Source organism: Nomascus leucogenys, chromosome 3, assembly GCF_006542625.1.
Source record: "Nomascus leucogenys isolate Asia chromosome 3, Asia_NLE_v1, whole genome shotgun sequence".
NCBI classification, from domain to species: domain Eukaryota; kingdom Metazoa; phylum Chordata; class Mammalia; order Primates; family Hylobatidae; genus Nomascus; species Nomascus leucogenys.
This window is the reverse complement of record NC_044383.1, coordinates 143178722-143197600: the sequence shown is the minus strand read 5'-3', so window position 1 is coordinate 143197600 and position 18879 is coordinate 143178722. Positions and strand designations below refer to the sequence as shown.

Genomic DNA, 18879 nt, shown 5'->3' with positions numbered 1-18879 from the left:
AAACAATGGAAAGGTTACTGAAGGTTAAGTACATTCACACACTTCAGACAGCATGGCCAGGCTCCTAGCTGGGAAGATAATTTACCCGGCACGAACCTGGTGCCCTAGTTCTGGCGGGGTTGCGGGAAGTAGGGTAGGGAGAAGGAATAGCTGATATGTCCCAGGTCTACAGTGACTAGAGGTCAACCAGAGGGCACCTCTGTTTATAACCTGAGTCCCTTTCTCATTTATCTTCCACTGAGGATTCCCTAGTTGGATCCATGACAGGTTTTGTGACATCACCTGTCAGCTAATAATAGAAATTCAGTCAGCCACCTGCCAGCCAAGATGGATGGGTTTTTGGTTACAGACTTACTAATTGAATGTGGAGCTCCATGCCCCACCCCTGCCCCACTTCTCCCAGCCTGGTCCCTTCCATTCCCCTCCCCACAGAGAAGCTTACAGGCTGCAGGGGCCATCTGGGGAGGCGCTTCCTACAGCGCTCATTGGAACTCCCCCACAACCTTTTCTAGATGCTTGATAACAAGATCACCACTGGCACCTTAAAGACGCAAACCACACCCCAAGGCCTTGCCTTGGTTCAGCTGGGAGTCTCAATCGCTGACTTGCTCTGGTCGCTGGAAGACGGGAACCCAGACATCCGGTGTGAGAAGCCACACAGCCACTTGGCAGTGATGTGTGGGGTGTAGCCCCAGGGGCCAAGGGGCTTATGCCTTCCAGAGGCTGACAGAATTGAAGCCTACAGCTGTATTAGCACCCCAAATTGAAACCTGACTAGAGACAGATGACTTGGAGTGCTCTTAGAATACAGTCAAAAGACTTAGGATTTTAGCTGGTTCAGAGCAACCGTTGGGGGGAAAAAAAATCTAAAATGTTTCTTCAGAATCTTTTAGTTTAGTTTGCCTGAATGTGCTGGTAAAAAATAAACTATAATTATGTTCTTCTGGGAAAAAGTGACTTCAAAGAACATAAATTTTTACTGTAAATTTGTGTTTAAAAATCTTGTAATAAATGAGACTCTAACATCACCAATAATTGGGAATAATTTTATTTTCCTTTAACAACAAAAATGTTTCCAAGACACTTTCCCTAATGATGGGACTGGAATTGGAGGGGCCACCTGCTGTGTGGGTAGCGGTGAATCGAGAGACTTCTGAAGACCAGGGTGCCTCCGCCTGCGACCCCCGGACGCCTGTGTGTGCCTGGAGCCCCCTGCACGTGCTCTCGGGGCTGGACAAGACCAGGAGGCTTTCCTTCCACTGCCTCCTGTCACAGGCCCTCGGCTCCATCTGGACTACTGAGAAGAATGTATACCAGGAGTCCATCTGCAATCCAAGCTCTTTTGTGTAGTTAAAATGATAATGTTGCCATAAAAATGGCAGTTTAAAAAAGGGGAAAAGGGAAGGGCTGGCTGTTAAGAGAACAGGCCCTCCACTTTCTGAAGGATCTATACGCCTCAGCAGGGCCCCCGTCCTGAAGCTGATGCACACTGGGAGAGCTATTCTCCATACATAAGTGCAGCCCATTCAGTGACACGAGTTCTTTCCTGGCAAATAAAATGTACCCTTAGATCTTTACAGACATCACCACTTTGGTCCCTACACCCCACTGGGTTTTTATTTTGGAAAAATAGTTTCAGAGCCGTTCATAGGCAGCTTGTTTTACTCTGTGAACTGGATGTAATGTTGTGAGATTTTTAAAATTAGATTTCCCAGTTTTTAAGGGACACCTGAGTTGGCAAAGCCTTTGAATCTTTAAGGATGAGGTTAGCGAGGATTTCTACTTGTTTTTAGAGCCCACAGATGTAATTCTAGGTATATTCACTACAAGTGCCTTTGGGCCTAAAAAGTATTTATGTGAGATCCCTTGATTAGCAACCTTGGATATCAGCTTTGCCATCCAGACAGCAGCTAGAGGAAATCATTAAAAGTGAAATGACCTCTTTCTCTGGCTTCTACGTGTAAACATTTCACATGTTACAAAGGTATTTTCAATACAGGCAGAGGTGTGTGGTGGGTATCGTGTATACTCTAGCACCAGATGCCCCAGATAAGACCTTCTACTCCCCAGCTAGTCGGCTTTGGGCAAGTACTTAGATTCCACGAGACCTTCATTTTCTCATGGATTTTAAAATAGTATCAATGTCACAGGGCTGATGTGAAGGTGAAACGAGAGCACTTAGAAACGGGCCCGGCACACTGGAAGTGCTCAGGAAACATGGGCTGCCAGCCACGCTCAGAACAGGCTGTGGACAGGAGCGGTGGGTGCAGCCACATCTCGTAGACAGGGACCAGGAACAGTGAGGCTATGTGCTGAAGGTCGTTGACTGGGAGCCAGACACAGATAAGAGAATGGTCAGATCTACTGGAGTGAGGTCACCATCCAGCACTAAGGTGCCGATTTCTTCCCCCGTCTACTATTGCATTTATCAGAATGCAGGATTTCGTCATTTCAAATTTGAAAGCCAAAGGGGAGAACGAAGGCTGGCAGGGAGCTGAAAGGAATGGGAGGGTCTCTGTCAGTGGGGAGGAGAGGGAAGGGAGCCGGCAGGCGTCACTGATGTGGCTTGGCCTGCGAGCATGTTGGTGGCGGGTGCTGCACCCATTCCTAAGACCCCTGACTCCAGGACAAGGCTGCAAAAGACCACCTGTTTCCAAAACAAGGCCGTGTGGATCCTTACCATGACAGCTTGCTAAACTCCCTAGAAGTGAGAACTTGCTGGGCAGGGGACATTAGAAACGAAGCCCAGGCTTCATTTTACCAACATTCAGATCTGAGGGCTTCTGACAGAGGGCGGGCAAGCTTGAGCTGTCAAACCTGCAGGGTGGCATTTCCTAGAAGTGCATAAGTATTCAAACCAGCCACTGGGGACCTTTATTTTGTGTAGAGGTAGATGGAATCTTTTTGAATACTTGCATAAGGAATACACGTATATGGCTCAGAATTCAAAAGCCTGTTTTGATTAAGGTAAAGCAAAAGAAGGGGTGCCTTCCAAGTGTCAATCAGAAATGGCCATATCCCAGATTTAATTCTCTCGTCCCTTAACACTGCCAATGGGTGTCCAATTAAATAAACAAAACGACACAGGAACCCCCGCCTCTCAAAGGTCCCGAGTTCTCTGTTGGCCTGACTGTGAAACGACCTTCCCGGAACCTCCCAGGCCAGGCGCCTGGGTTTTCCTGGGCCAGTGACTGCAGCGCCGCCACTTACCAGGAGATGGCGGCTGGAGCTTGGGCTGCTTTTTGGTGTCCCCGGTGCTGAAGACTTCCGGCGGGGGCTCCTCCCCGCGTTCGATCTTGCACTCGAAGGCAAACAGGTACTGAATATACTGCTTTTTCAGGGAGCTCGCTGCACTGCTTGAGGTGCCAACGTTTAGGTTGGTTGCCAGCTCACGCCACTTCTTGTTTTTATTAACCTAGCGAAAAACACGGCAGGATCATTGGTTTGCAGCAAAGTGGCTTGTTTAAAGCCAGGAGACAAAAAAAGCACTTAATGTCTTGGTTGACTTTTCTTCATTTGCCTCTTTTAACTAATGCTCATTACTCCCACTCAGGAGTGCATAGGCAGCATTTACAGTTATAAAACCATTAGGGAACCTGCTGATGGCAACAGAAAAAGCACTGCTCGGAGGTCCTTCTGCCCGCCGCGTCTCCCAACGCCTCACGCTCATCCCACCCCACCTCCAATTAAGGAAAAAGGGCATCTCAAAACATTTAAAAAGCAACAACGGCACTATTTTGCAATTTAGGTTTTTGGGCACTGATGTGAAAGTGCTCATTCCAGCAGCTGCAAGCCCTCAGAAGTGGGCCTGTGATTCTGGGCCGTACCCGTCCCCTCACCCCAAGACTGCTTGGGGTGTCAGGCAAAAGCAAAAGCAGCACCTCGTGCGAACGTGAATGAGCCCCTGGACCAGCGGCCCCCAACTTAAAAAGCATGATGCGATGCCACTGACCACCAGCCCTGCTGATGGGGCAGGTGCACACCTTCCTGTATGGTGCTCTTACTCAAGGAGGCTTAAAGGGCTGGAGACAACACAGTCGCAAAAGGAGGAGAAAGAAAGAACTCCTGAAATGTGACGTCAAGATCTGAGGCATTATTTTAACCTTTTGATTCTCACTTGGGAACAGGTTATGAAAGGTTAAACATATGAATGAAACATGAGGATCTGCAAATAACTTGGGGAAGGTTTTCCCTTTTGACGTCTCCTGCGTTGTGTGGCAAGGGAGGGAGTAAGGGGACAGTGGCTTTTAATGAAATGTTAAATTTCTGGATTCAAACTTTCTCACACGGCTCTTATGTCCATTTACTTAGTACTCGGTGGTGCAAAATACATTGTGGATGCTCCCGGAGATGCCCACCACCCTCTTCTGGCACTTAATGCAGGGCTGCAAACCGTGGGTCTTCAGATTACTTCAGAAATGGCAAGCTGGGCGCTGCTCAGTGTGACCTAAGAAGGAAGGCTGGGAGCTGAGCTTTGTGTGGTGGCAGCACCTGCTCCCAACCACATCTGATGCCCATGAGGTAGAGAGCATGATGGGGTGGAGACAAAGATGCAACCCAGCTACATTCCAGCAACCCTCATTACAAGCCCGCAGAGTCTCGTGACAGACCCGGCCTGGTTATATACACTGTGGACACAGTCACGCTAAGGAAGTAGCCAGACACTATCTACTCTGTGCTGGCTGATAAAATCTAATCGTTTGAGCAGTCTTGGTGATTCTAAAAAATCCATGTCAGAAGAGGCTAGGTGCAGGGGAGAAAGGTCAGGGGAGTCCAGGGGCAGAAGGCAAAGGAGCCCAGGTGCAGAGGGGAAAGGTCAGGGAGTCCAGGTCAGAAAGAGGAGTGTCTCAATCATTCTCTTTGCTGGCCATCACTCACGACTTAGCAGCTGGTTATGCAGCGTCTTGGGCAAGCTCTAATTCTTTCTGTCATAGGTCTCAGTTCCCCCATGGAATGGATTAGGCACCTAGTGGGAAGGCTAAGCACAAAGAAGGCCTCCCGTTTCTCCCCTGAGATGCAGCACTGAGACCATGGTAGGCCCTCAGTGACACCTGCAGGGCAGATGACTTGCCCTTGGATAGTTAGTGACCCCCGTCACCTTGGTGGGGCGCAGGGTGCCTGATTCTGACTGCCTGTTAGATTACCTTGGGCACAGAAGGTTTCATTTCATTGATGTCGGGTGGTAGCCCAGGCACTGACAGCTTTGAAAAGCTGCCCAGGCCATTCTAATGCATAGCTGGACTCCAGAACCAGCGGCAAATGGGAAGAGTATGTGTCTGGAGTCAGACAGACCTGGCCCCACCACCTACCCGGTGAGTGTCCCTGGGCTACAGCATTATTCTATTTTTTAAAAAAATATATTATTTTTTATTGAGACAGGGTCTTGCTCTGTCACCCAGGCTGGAGTACAGTAGTGTGATCAGAGCTTACTGTAACCTTGAACTCCTGGGCTCAAGCGATCCTCCCACCTCAGCCTCCTGAACAGCTAGGACTATAGGTATGCATCACCACACCTGGCTAAGTTTTGCAGTTTTTAATGGAGAAAAAGTCTTACTGGGTTCCCCAGGCTAGTCTGCAACTCCTGGCCTCAAGTGATCCTCTTGCCTTGGCTTCCCAAAGTGCTGGGATTACAGGTGTAAGCCACTGTACCCCGTCCTGTACTTGATTTTGTTACACAGGAGTTTTCTCATCTATGCTTTGGGGCTGGTGACTCATGTATTTAGAAAGACAAAGGTTACACAGTGAGTACCTTTTCCCTGTTCCTATGACAGGGCGTGGTCCTACAACTAGACTCCTGATGAGTGAGGGCTACAGTGAGGAAGGCCGGTGCCTGGGGTATGAGACTTCAGGACGCACTCACTCCGAGAGTCAAGCAAGCACACAGTGGAGAGCTCCTTAAATCTGCACCCCAGGCAGCTGCCCTGTCACACCTCAGGCCTAGCCCGCTGGAGGTCACAGCAATGACCCTTCTAACTGTCCAGTTATTGTGGGCATGGTTTGACAAGTATCACTTAATTTTCTTGCTAACCTGTTCTGGATAGAGGGAAGCAGTAAATGTGACTTATATCTGACACAGATAATTAATTCAGTCATTTGTAAAACATTTCTGAGTATTTACTATAAACTACTGGCAGATTCCAGAGAATTCTGGAGCTGTAAGGAAACCTACAGGAAAATCTAGTCTGGCCCGCTGTATACATGACGAAACTGAGGTCCAAGAACATGACCTGCTGAGGTCACACTGCGAGTTGGTGGCAGAGCTGGGGTCCCCCGGTGCTCCCTGACAGCACACAGACACGGGCTGCAGGAAGGCGACTTTCACACAGGCTTAGCTTTTCCTTTGTGAGAAAAAAAATGAGTCCACACATTCAAAGAACGCCACTGTAAGAACTTAACCACAATGCTTCCTTTTTCACCCCCTCCCTCACTCGTTCTTACCTGGGCCAAACCCCCAATCTCTTTGACGCAGACGTAGAGTCGGAACAGGTCCAGGGGCTTCTTGCCCACAGCAGGCAAACTCGAGACAGGAGAGCCTCTCTCCTCCATGAAGGTGAGGTATCGGTCGACCCAGAGCTTTCTCTCTGGCTCATTCCCCAGCTCGTACACCTTCGTGATCTTCTCCCCAGTAGTGGTGGAGGAGCTGGACTTCTAGTACCCAGAAGCAGCATGTGGAGGTGGGGCATGGGTGGGTAGAGGGAGAGGGAAGAAGGTGAGAAAAAAGTAATGAGCTAACAAATACGAGAAGAGAAGAGATTAAAAACTACTGCTATCACACAACAATTAGGAATGAAGGCTACTAGTTCAGGCACAAACTATACATTTTCTTAGTTAGGAATTTACTTTTACTTTAAATAAAAGGCCCAAACTCCCCCTTTTATACACTTAAAAACAAAAACAAAAAAGAACAAAGCCCCTTTTGGATATAAGCGTTGAATCCCAGAAGGCAAAATTCCAGTGACACCTCATGTTATTTTTAAAAATAAAAGGGTTCTAGCTCATGGAATGATCATAGTGAATTAAAATTTTTACATGTGATATTATAGAGCCCAAAACATTAAATGGACTCCTACTTTTCCTTGTCAAAACAAGAATGGCTAAAGGGTGTCTTCGTTAAAACGCTACAGCATCTGAAGGATAAGCAACCACATAGTGCTTACTGAAAAATATAAGGTAGGTTTCCAGTCACGGGAACCAGTGGTGTGGGCTGTAAGCTCGTTTTTTTTTTTTCTTTTTTTTTTTTTAAGATAAACTAAGGGTCAACCAAAGCTTTGGGATTTATGGATAAACATATACATTTATTTTTATGCCCCTGTATTTATATGCTTGTGTGTTTTATATTGATACTCTAGTTCTTGGGTTTCTATGTACCTGCTTTTACCTGACACTAAAATATCAAGAGTTGCCGTTTCTGAACACCTGAAGCCTACTCCGTGGATTACATAATCTGGACAGGTAACACTTTAAGCCCTAGGCGGGCCAACTGTCTCTCTTCCCTTTCTTATTTATATCTCTATATTTGTAAAAATATTGTAAATATTTGCAATGGGTTATTGTACAAAATCTTTTCTCAGTTCTCAATAAAGATTTCTTGGAATAATAATTTACTTCATTTATTATGCATACCTAGGTTATTATTTGCAATATAGAGAAATTATTATAGACAGAATTCTTAAGTTTTTTTCCTTTTTTCTTTATTTAGCTTAACATAATTTTAAACATATTTCTGAAAGTTTGGGGGGTTAAATAACATGACTGCCATTGAGGCTAGATGTTACCTTATTTAGCAGAATGATCTCCAGTAAAAGTAGGTCCCTCAGAAAGGATGCCTGAGGATGAAACTTATGCAGCACGTGAGGCCGCCGCTTTCCCTTTAACTAACACGTGATTCTCCAGAGTCATTGGGTTGAGATTTTAAGCCTTCAGCTTCAGAATTACTGAGGCATAACATCTTTATCAAATATGTAATGGGTGATACAGTTGATGTAAATAAAAAATGTAGAATGATAAAAAATAGTTGTTTTGTATTTTAGGATATACTTTGATGCTGAGGTTAAACTTCACATCACTTAAAAACTACTTTAGATAAGAGCTTAAAAATATATATGTATACATATTCATATATGTGTGAATATATATATGTCTATAAACCCATATGTACACTTGGAATATAGAAACTATATATCCAAATAAGTTTTTAAAGCTTATTTTTCACATTCTTATACCCAAGGCCTACTTGACCAGGAAAAGAGGCTGCCCTAACACACCATACACAAGATTCTCATCTGAGCAGCACCTCAGAAGCTCTGCCGCCATTAATGGGACAGTTATTAAAAACAAGTTTCTAAATTCTAGTATGGAGTTTCCCTTTTTATTGACAGGACAGTTATTATTAAGAGGTTTCTAAATTTTGGTGTAGAGTTTTTTTTTCTTTGGGGAGTTACACTTAAAAAAAATGGGTCCAGTGTTTTTCAAAAGTGAAAATTTGAAATAAGAACATGAAGAAAAAGGCATTATAATCTATAATCAGTTAACGTTAAAGCAACTTCCCTCTTGCATTTTATTTGTAAAAAACTGAGGTAAAAGTTTGAGATTCAGTTTAAAGATAAGACAAATAAAAGCAATCATTTCAATTTAAAACTGCTCCAATGAGCTCAACCAATATCCTGTTTGTAAGATCCATCTGCTGTTCCTGGTTTGGTCCTCTCTAAACTGAAACGGGGGAGTGGTTCTGGATGAATAGAATCGCAAACGGAGCAACGGGGCACAGAAATGCTTGTTCTTGCTTCTGAAGGGACTGGATTCTTACAAGCTGGAATAGGCCTGAGATAATAATGGACACAGTTTGACTATATATTAACTTTTCTCTCCTCGGTTAAATAAACTTCAGTTTAATTAACTTGTGCCTATCTCAATTTGTTGCCATAACACTGGAAAAATTAAATGAAGATATTTTCTAATAGAATAGTTCTATTTTTCACAATTCTTAGATCTTCTAAAAAGCATTTTTATGGCACCATAATGTAGGAAACTGCATCTGCAGGGAACTGACACGGTCAGGCCTCAGTTTACGTGATAAATCCCGAAGAGGCCTCCCGAGGTTGGCTCACTAAGCTAAACCAGGGCCTTAGTTCCACCACCGCCACACGCTTGACTTTTCCTCTGCAGCACGATGTCACACACTGCGTAAAACTGTACGTTTTGCACGCAACTATCTGTCTGACACCCCCTTTCCCGACTCGATTCTAAGTTCCGCAAGGGAGGGTTTGTGTGGATGCTGATCACCAACACTGAGCGCGGTGCTCTGCATGCTGGAGGGCTGTGATAGCATTGTTTTTTCCATGAGTGATTACTCCAATGGACGAAAAGGGTGTGAAAAGATTGGCAACATGCTAACAGGAATTAACAGCTGATTCAAATATCCTATAAACAGGATTTCACTGAGCAAGGTGCGGAGTGAACGTGGGCACAGTCTAGTAAGGCTGAAGGCTGAGCAAGAGGTTGCGCCCGCTGCCAGCACTCAACACCTCCACCCCAGCTTAAAGTTTGCATACTGGGCAGACAATGACCACAGCCAATATTTGGTGTCTGAACAGAGGGCAATTAAAGACTTAGTGATTAAAGAGTATGTACGTTATCACTCTCATTACTGACCAGGCTCTGAACATACTGTCCTTGTTCATAGACACTGGCTTTGGATAAAGGTCTTCATTTAAACTCCTCCCACTGCCAGTGGGCAAACAAACTCACCCTTCGGAAAGACGGGTTCACTTTTCCCAGTCACTAAGGCCTACCTAGCACTGCTTCAGTGTTGTAAAAATTGTATCCTACTGCTGTGAAACTTTGTGGAGGCAAGAAAAAGGAATGGAAATTGCTGTAAAATTACAGCAAGACATTATTATGGTGCCACAAATGTTTTCCTTGCATATACTTTAATTAAGCCTATAAGTACATTTTCCTCAAGTCTTTTAGGCAGATTTACATTTCAGCAGTCTTTACCATATGCCTGGTAATATGTGTATGTGTATGTGTATGGACAAATGTTTATTTTTATTTTAGAATGTTTTGTAACAAAACAATGTTGGTCCACAGTACACTGTCAAAGCACAGAGCATCTTCATCATTTTGCCTTTTCCAGACCTGCTGTTAGAGAGGCTTTATTAAGGACACTATTAAGAGCAATTTTAAGTCCAAATTGAAGTGGCATCTCAGAAAGAGCAGCTAACTATTCCGGGGTTGCACGTATTTGCAGTGATTTGATAGCAGAGATAATGTTAGGTTCTTCATTATACTCTCTTTTGCTCGCCTTTTTGAATTAGCATCTCATTCAAAAAAGTGGCTGTTTTCTCAACACAGAGCAATAGTCTGACATTTTCCACTACTGTGAACTTCAGCCTCTCTTGTTCCTATCTACTACAGGAGCCAGAAGTTTGCTTGCAAATTCTTAAAACTATTTATAGTACAGGAAGAGATCATGTATATGGAAATATTGACAAAAAATACAATTTCAAGTTTAATTATAATCATAAAACAAAGTTTATAATTCAGTTTGCTATTGTTTTACATTAAAGGAGAAAGTCAGATTTTGATAAAGTCTCCTACAGTAGATGGAGATAATCTTAACTAGTGAATTAAAATATTGTTGACTATTTCAAGCCTTCTTTATAAATCAATGAAATTAGCAAGATGAAAAGTTTTAAACAATATAATATGGTCTATTGTTAGTCTTTGTTTTTAATAAGTGCTTATTCTTAATTATTATCTTTTTTTTTTTTTTGAGACGGAGTCTCACTCTGTCGTCCAGGCTGGAGTGCAGTTGCGTGATCTCGGCTCACTGCAACTCCGCCTCTCGGGTTCAAGTGATTCTCCTGCCTCAGCCTCCCAAGTAGCTGGGATAACAGGCGCCCACCACCACGCCTGGATCATTTTTGTATTCTTAGTAGAGACGGGGGTTTCACCATGTTGGCCAGGCTGGTCTTGAACTCCTGACCTCAGGTGATCCACTCGCCTCGTCCTCCCAAAGTGCTGGGATTACAGGCGTGAGCCACCGCACCCAGCCCTTAATTATTATCTTAAGTTTTAAAGATTATTGTTTTTAACCTCTGAAATTCTCCCTCTGGGCCAACACACAAATACTTTTGAGAAGTTATCTGAATTCTACCTGTTAACTTGAGAGCATACTGATTCAGGAATGCTTTTCCTGTTAAAAAAAGAAAACAAAACAAAAAACCAGGATAGACTATGAGGGAAAAACACAATGTTGGCTGCCTTCTGAGACTCAAAGCAAATAACACAAAGACATCAAAATGCAGGAGTTGCGTCCCTTCCTGCGAGTTCGGATGCACCCCTCCTAGAAGCGCACTGTCTGCTATACCCATCCTAGAAGCGCTTTCTCTTTCATCACGGGTGCTGCAAAATCGAAACATAGCTACAGAGAAGAAAAGAGCGAATATCGCCCTTTCTTCCTCTGAAAGGGAAAATGCTGGTTATCCTAGAGCTGCGTGTGAATTTTACAAACATTTACTAGAACAACCAACTCTTCAAGCCTTCAGGCTCTATCTGTTTAAACCAGTGAATGGATAATTAATAGCAGCCTCCTTTTGGGGTTTTGACTAGATTGCCAGATTCTGCACAGCTAAGGTCTTCTTGCCTCCAACTTGCCTTCCTGAGCCGTGCTCATCAATACATCGTCTTACAGAAATGAGCATGTTAATTAAGCCTTCTTGGCAAGTAATTGCATGTTTTTTTTAAGATCTTTTGATTCTTTATATGAATGTAAAATAAAGGTTGCTACAGCACCATTACTTTTTTTTTTTTTTCTCTAATGGTACAGAATTTCTTCAGTAGGAAACTAAAGGCCCACTTCTAGGGTCAGAAGAACATTGAGGCTTACAAAATTCCCTGATACATCCATGACATTTTTGTTATAATTTATATATCATACAGAAATCAACACTTAATTTCAAGATTATCAGCAGTCTTGTGCAGAATACAATTGTTCTATCTCAACTGATTCTAACATAGGTACACATTATTAAACTAAAAATTCATTCACATACTAACATTTCTACGTTATTAATTTCAGACAAATGGGTTGAAAATAAAGCAGGGCTGATGTTACACTAAACCATAACCAGACTGAGTATTTACTTCTTTCAGGTAGGCAGTTTTGAAATAGATAGAACATGCAAAATACAGGTCAGGGGCCAAACTTATTCAGTCAATGGCTGCTATTAGTTCCCATATAAATGGAGAATGCATTAGCATTTGAAGAATCTTCTGTAAGTGCATAATGGATCAGACATTTTTAAAAAGTCACTGTGTGAAGGAGTTTGGACCCAGTTAACACACTCGCATGCTTTGTATAGAGGTGCTTCTTTATAACAGCTTTTTCATTACCAGAAATCAACTTCTTTGATGCACGCAAACTTTATTCATTTTGTCACTAATATGATTATTTATAAAGAAAACCCTTTCATGGATAATGAAGAAAAAGTCTTATAAAACAAATAAACAAGCAAGCATTCAAGTAGAATTAATTAATTATCAAAAAACCCCAAAAAAACAAAAAACAAAAAAAAACAAAAAAAAACCAGAGCCACTTACAGGGCTTGATGGAGTCTTTGGCCAGCCTGGGCTGCTAATGCTATCACTTTCATCTCCATGAAATGAGGAGATGCTAGCAGAGCTGGGGGACATTGGGGAAGGGACTGGCAGGTTGCCTGGGGTTGGGGGCTGAGAAATACCCTGAGAGCTGTAGCTATCCTGTGGTAGAGGAATAAAAAAAAAAAAAATGACAAAGGTAGGGCAAACTTTATTTAAAATAACGAAAAGTACATCCACTTTAACAAACTAATTTTTTTATATATATTTTATATATATATATAAAGACATGTACAAACAAACACACAAAACCACACATAAAGGTATTAAAACAACATTCTTAATTAGTATAATTGGGTAAGTCTGCTGGATGCTGGAGAAGGCCAGTACGCCACCATGCTTACTTCAAGCTTACATGGAATGCTAAGCATGGGTTACCCCTTATGAAAGAAAGAAAAAAAAAAGCTGTTCACCTTATTTATCAAATAAGGCAGGAAAGCAAAATATTAAGTATGTTGTTGTTGCTGAGGCGGCCAAAACAGGAAGCTATAAACTGAAGGCAGAGAAAATGGCTGCAAGTACCGAAACCAGGCAGGACCCCTACTTCTCCCCACCCCGAAGCATTTTTCTTAGGTGGGTCTTGTCCCTCCACCCCTCTCCCCCAACCGTGAGTTAATGCCATAAGAACTAGTAACTTTCAGATCCACACCATGAAGGGGCTGGGGAAAGAAAAGAAGACTACAAACATGTTGCACAAAATGAAGGCATGCAGAGGAGACCAAATGAAAAAAAAAAGTGTCGGCCAACACCAGTGAAGAGAGAACGACATGGCAGCTTTTTGCTAGGCAGACCCCACGCCGCGTGCAGAGGCGGAAGGAAGTACCTTTGACTTGCTCTCGGGCTGTGGAGTGCCTTCTTCTTTGCCATCTGCTTTGAGAGGCAGGGGCAGTTTGGATTCACCAGGAGACATCATATCTGCAAGACCCATAGATGCTAATCGAAAACAGGAGAAAGAGTTTAGGATTATACGTGTGATTCGTCAGACTGTACTCCTGCCAACACAAGTTACAGAGTGAAGCAGGAGGCCCTCGCATTTCCCTTGAAGGAAGAAAAGAAAAAAGAAATTGTAATGGGGAGCATATTAATTTCTGAAATGCAAACAGCACCACATTCTGGCAAAATCCTTTTTTATCTAAAAAAAAGGGCAGTCATTCCGTGTGCTTAAGACCCACACCACTGAAGGTCAACTTACATCAATATTATTTTTTCAAAATTATTATACCTTTAAAAGAGTAGGCAACAAGTGGAAATAAGGCAAATGTTTAAATTACTAATCAGGAGTTGGAGGCAAATGCTGGGTGTGCATATTTTTTACCTAGGTACTAGAGGATTTAGCGCCTTCTTAATTTCATAAGTGCAAATAATCTATAGTTTGCAAAATTATTTGACATTTCACAGTGTTTCTTTTGAAAACCTTATCTATTGCATGTGGTCTAGTCAACAATAAGGGAAGACAATCACAGCAGATGGCTTCAAAAACAATATAATTAAAAACACATTTTTGAAGGAAAGGATTTCTGATTACTTTGCAATTGTGCTGGGATCCTTTTAGTCTGTCCGAGAGCCTGTGGTCATCAACCCTTATAGCAGCTCAATGCCCAGGTCAGAGGCCCACAGCAGCTCCAGAGGCAACACCACTTTTTCTAGCCCTAGGCTCAGAAATCCAATCAATTCTATCTAGGCTTTAGCATCAAAGGTTCACCATAGAACAACTGATTTCTACACATTCATTGCAGATACCAGTAGACATTTTCAGGTTAAAAATATGGGTTTAGATTTCTTTTTAGTGGAAGAACAAGGCTAGAGTAAGGAATCAGTGTAGCTATCCAGGGAGTAACAGCTGAATTTCTACAGAACCCCACTGTGAAAACCATCTGCGCAACACTGGGCTGCAGGGGCTGCGAGTGAGGCACCAACCAGATGTTGAAGAGTCAGAGTGAGGAAGAGAGGGAAGGAGAGAGAGGGGAGAGAATGATGAGCCTTACACATGAGTGGGAAGAAGCAGAAACCAGGCCTATTTCAAATGAAAATAAACCTGAGGTTTGATGAACAGGGCCCATTCTACATTCTGCAAATGGAAGTGCTGGCTCAACCATGGCGGGACACATGTAGCGTAATGTGCCAAGAAAAAAAAAGCTTTAAAAAAGGCTCCGCAGATTGCCCACTACAAAATGATTATTGCACATATTCATGTATTACTATGTTTTAGAAAATAATTAGTTTTAATTACAGCAGTGAGAGAGTGAGCAGGCTCTGGTGAATTAGCTGGCAAGCTTTGTGGTGCTAATTTGCTAATATCGTTAGCATCACTGCAGGTTGAGACCACAGGTCCTGCCAAAAAAGCCTACTCCGCCACGTGCCCATGAGTTTACATCAGCACACTCAACAATACACTTTGAAATCCCGTCTTTTCCACGGGCACACTGGCTTGTTTTTCAAAGCCCATTTGCAGCCCAGTCAGTCCTTAAAGTCATCACAACACACACAAATCATAATTGGGATGTTTTTCTTTTTTTCAAATTACTTTCAATACTTAGACTTTAAGAACTGGAACAAAAAGCTTTTTCAAGTGATGCAGCTGCAGAGAAAAATCTATTGGGATCAGCTAAAAATGCTGTTATTTTTGTGAATGTGTGAAACCTCAAGCAGCTGAGAGATATTACACCGCGAAGACCGCCTTGTTCAAAGCAGCGGATTGGACTGCTTCCACGCAGTTTTGTCTCTGGGGTCTAACGAGATATGAATTAGTAAACCTGTACATTAAAAAAACACCCTTTTCAGAAGAACAGAAGGATAAAAAGAGCAGGATGAGTGCAAAAAGAGGGGCTTATTTATGCGAGTCCACATGTCCTGGCTAGTTGATTTAGAGTGGGTTCAAAGGAATGACAGCCAAAGCAAATCCAGAGAAAGTGGTAAAGTCATGGGCACATGGCTTCTGTGGCATCGAGCTTCTCCAATGGTTTTAAGTGGTAGTTTTGTCAGTATTTACAATAAATTATGTATGAATATTATTTTGAAGGCAGGAATAGTAAGATTCTATTTTACGCATTAAATGTGTTAGCGTACACAAAAGCAACTTGTAAGCATACAGAACTAGGCCAATACGTATTATGGAAATTACTGACAATTTACACTGATTTGAAAATCAGACTTACATGAATATAAACATATTGTTGGTCTGAAATTCCCCAAATTTCTTCATTCTCTATTATATATTTTAAAACAGGCATTTTGGGTGTGCGAATAGAAAAATTATCAAAAGTGGCATTGTTCTATTATTTTGAGAGATAAATAAGGATAGAATTTAGAGTAATAAATAGTTCTATTTAATATTTCTACCTTATAAAATGTTTTATTTTACTAAATGGATCAGAAGGTCTTTCCTTACTGTGGTTTTTACTATTCTTTTTATTTAAATGCTTATTTTTGACTTCTTACCAGAATTCTCAAGGAATCACTGAAACGAGCCATATGCCTCCCAAGGCAATGGGACTCCAGGGGCACTGTTTTTTCTCCTTTCCCAGAAGAGAAGGACCACGACTATTACAAGGACGTGTTAAATCAAGGCACTGTTCCTTCTCCTGTTGACACGAGTAATCCAGTATGTAAAGTTCAGACATAAAAAGGGGCAGTAAGGAATCTGTGACTGCAGAAAGTGCTGCCTGAGCACTGTAAATACTTTTCAAGCACCAGCCTCTGGCTTTACCATTGAAATTTAAGAACTAGAACGATTTCTTACAGTCAGTGTGGGTCAAGGTCCTAAGGCAGCTATTCCACACTGGATTTAATATATTCAAAAGGAACGTAAAGAACATGTGACATGAGTCAAACCCAACTTCAACACTCATGCCTGCTTTCTTCCTCTTCCTTTACTCAGTCTCCTTACAAGTCTGCAAAATCATTCCTAGAAGATGGTGAAATAGGTCAGAAATGCACAGTTCTTTTCATTTCATGGTAATACACCAGATTGCAAAATATTTGATTTCTTGTTTTTGAAAACACAGAGGGCTGATCTACGTATGTATATCCGTGGATGTTCATGACTATGTTTACATGTGGCAAGACAGAAAGTCCACCGTGAAGGTAACACACACAGGATCTAAGAAGGGCTCGGGAGATGCATTGCTCTCATTGGGTACGCAAGGTCCTGAGAGCTCTAACCGGGAGGACCCTCCAAGGCGCAGGGCGGGGCCAGCAAGCACGCTGGAGGCCCTGCATATCCCGTCATTGCCATCAGCGCCCCCTCCACACTGTGGCCACCCCCAGGACACTGGCCATGCTGGGTGGCTTTCCAAGGAAAGCAGCTCCCCCAGCCACCTACAGAGTCTGGAGCCGTCCACATACTTTGGCATAACCTCAGGATATATTTTCCCCCAGTTTAAGAGATTTGGTTTTCATAACTTATCAAAACCCTTTTATCAAGTCCTTTGTATATGGTGGGAGGGCAGCAATTCACTTGAAATCATTACCTTAGAGCAAGCATGCAAGTGAGCACCCCAGCAACCTCTACAAACAACCCGGACAACCAGCCCCTCGCAATGGTGCTGAAGACCCAAACCTTCCTTTGTGAGAGACCCTGAAGTCCCAAGACAGAAAACAGTGATCCAGCTGGATGATTGATATTCTAGGTGTAGTTTTGTGGATCTTTTCTTTTTTTTTCAATTTCAAAGGAGCAAATCATCTGGTAAACAGCTAATGCCCCACAAAGCTGGTGGCAGATCTGCCAGGAGACTGTTGAGCAAAATACCTCCACATTGGCGCTTCTCAAACTTGAGCTTGCATGCATGAAAACTACCTGCGGAAGTGGTCAGGGATGCGGATTCCTGGACCCACCTCAAGAATTCTGAAGGGACCCCTGGAATCGGTAGTTTTAACAAGCACTGCAGGAGGTCCGGAGGTAGGACGTTCTCACTTTTTGTGGTAGTGTGACTGCCTTTTTCTTTGTAAAGGCCTACTGGAGCAGGTATACCCTGTACTGGCAGGGCATTAACAGGACACTTTGCGTTTGGGACTGAGTGGTGCTAGGTTAGCAGAAGGACTCACTTCTGGAATGTGCCCAGGGCTCTCTGTGAGAAAGCCTGGTTCCAGCGGCACATATGGCCGCTCCTGTGCTATTTATAGGTGGCAGTAGGAGAAATGCCCTACATTTTGTAGAGTAGCGTCTGGTGAGGCAAACTTAGAACCACAGATGGGAGATATATTTTTTGGAATTTAGATGTCCACTTTAAGATGACGGTTTATATGCAGACAAGTGCAAATGACTAATGGATATTATAAAACTCAACACAAATAAGTAAAACCTAACCAATCACGCATGTATTGTATTACAGTGTATTTAACAAGGGTATACATGATTTGTAATTTTGCCCACAGTAATACATAATTCTAACCTTTTAATCTAAATAATTGAAACAGAACAAAACCAAAAAAGCTCTTTAGAGGGAAAAATTCCCACTGCTTACCATCCTCCTTCCCTTGGCATTTTAAGTGAAGAAATAGTTGTCACATTTATACTCACACTGACTCCATTTAAATAATTACTTGCTCACTGAAGCCTGTAACAATTTGTCACTACACAGGAGGATTTTTTTTTGGCCCCGTACACTGCCTACAACACAGTTGTTTGAACTCGGCGAACAGGATGCTGGAATGCCAGTTGCACTGGCTGCTGAGGTTCAGAAAATTCCATCACCAGACCTGGCCATCATTTATATTGTCTTCGCCTTCTCCAAAAGTATATTTTGATGGAGAAATGCTTTGCTGTTATCACTGGTAATTTATCTCCATAGGCCCAAACCAAGGAGACTGAAGTGATGGTGATCCCACCATTTCTGGCCCATCTCTTGTGCAGTCAGGTGGACACTCCCGCATCCCGACGCTCACAGAGGCTGTGCTGTAATGCTCTGCGTCACTCCTGTCTCTCTGAGAGATCAGAACGCAGTAAGAGCAGATTCACATGTACCTGCCGCTAGGTGCACAGCCAATGCTAAATGGCCAGTCCTCCTCTGTTATGCATTTCACTTAATCAAAGTGGGATAAAATCAGATCAATGTGTAGAGGAAAACTGGATGCTTAAATTATTAAAAATTCAATGTTTCAAAAGGTACAATGCAGTAAAAAATACACTACCACCCCATACAAAAGATCGTGAGGATGGATGGTGTTTCACTGAACAGATTTCCTCTGTACGGAATAATGAATAGCTGAATTATCTGAATA

The 18879-nt window shown here is 42.8% G+C and overlaps 1 protein-coding gene across 8 annotated transcripts in view; it reads right to left on the bottom strand.

The window, feature by feature from the left end:
• Window positions 1–18879, bottom strand: part of ARID1B (AT-rich interaction domain 1B) — a 430820-nt gene that overhangs the window by 23782 nt on the left and 388159 nt on the right. For 5 of the 8 annotated variants that reach the window (XM_030809883.1, XM_030809885.1, XM_030809888.1 and 2 more), the window contains 4 exons: window positions 13484–13593; window positions 12604–12762; window positions 6439–6648; window positions 3211–3415 (listed from right to left, as the gene is read on the bottom strand). In XM_030809883.1, the coding sequence (XP_030665743.1) occupies window positions 3211–3415; window positions 6439–6648; window positions 12604–12762; window positions 13484–13593 (684 nt within the window). The remainder of the gene's footprint in view (window positions 1–3210; window positions 3416–6438; window positions 6649–12603; window positions 12763–13483; window positions 13594–18879) is intronic. The other 3 variants (XM_030809886.1, XM_030809889.1, XM_030809890.1) reach the window with 1 other exon arrangement.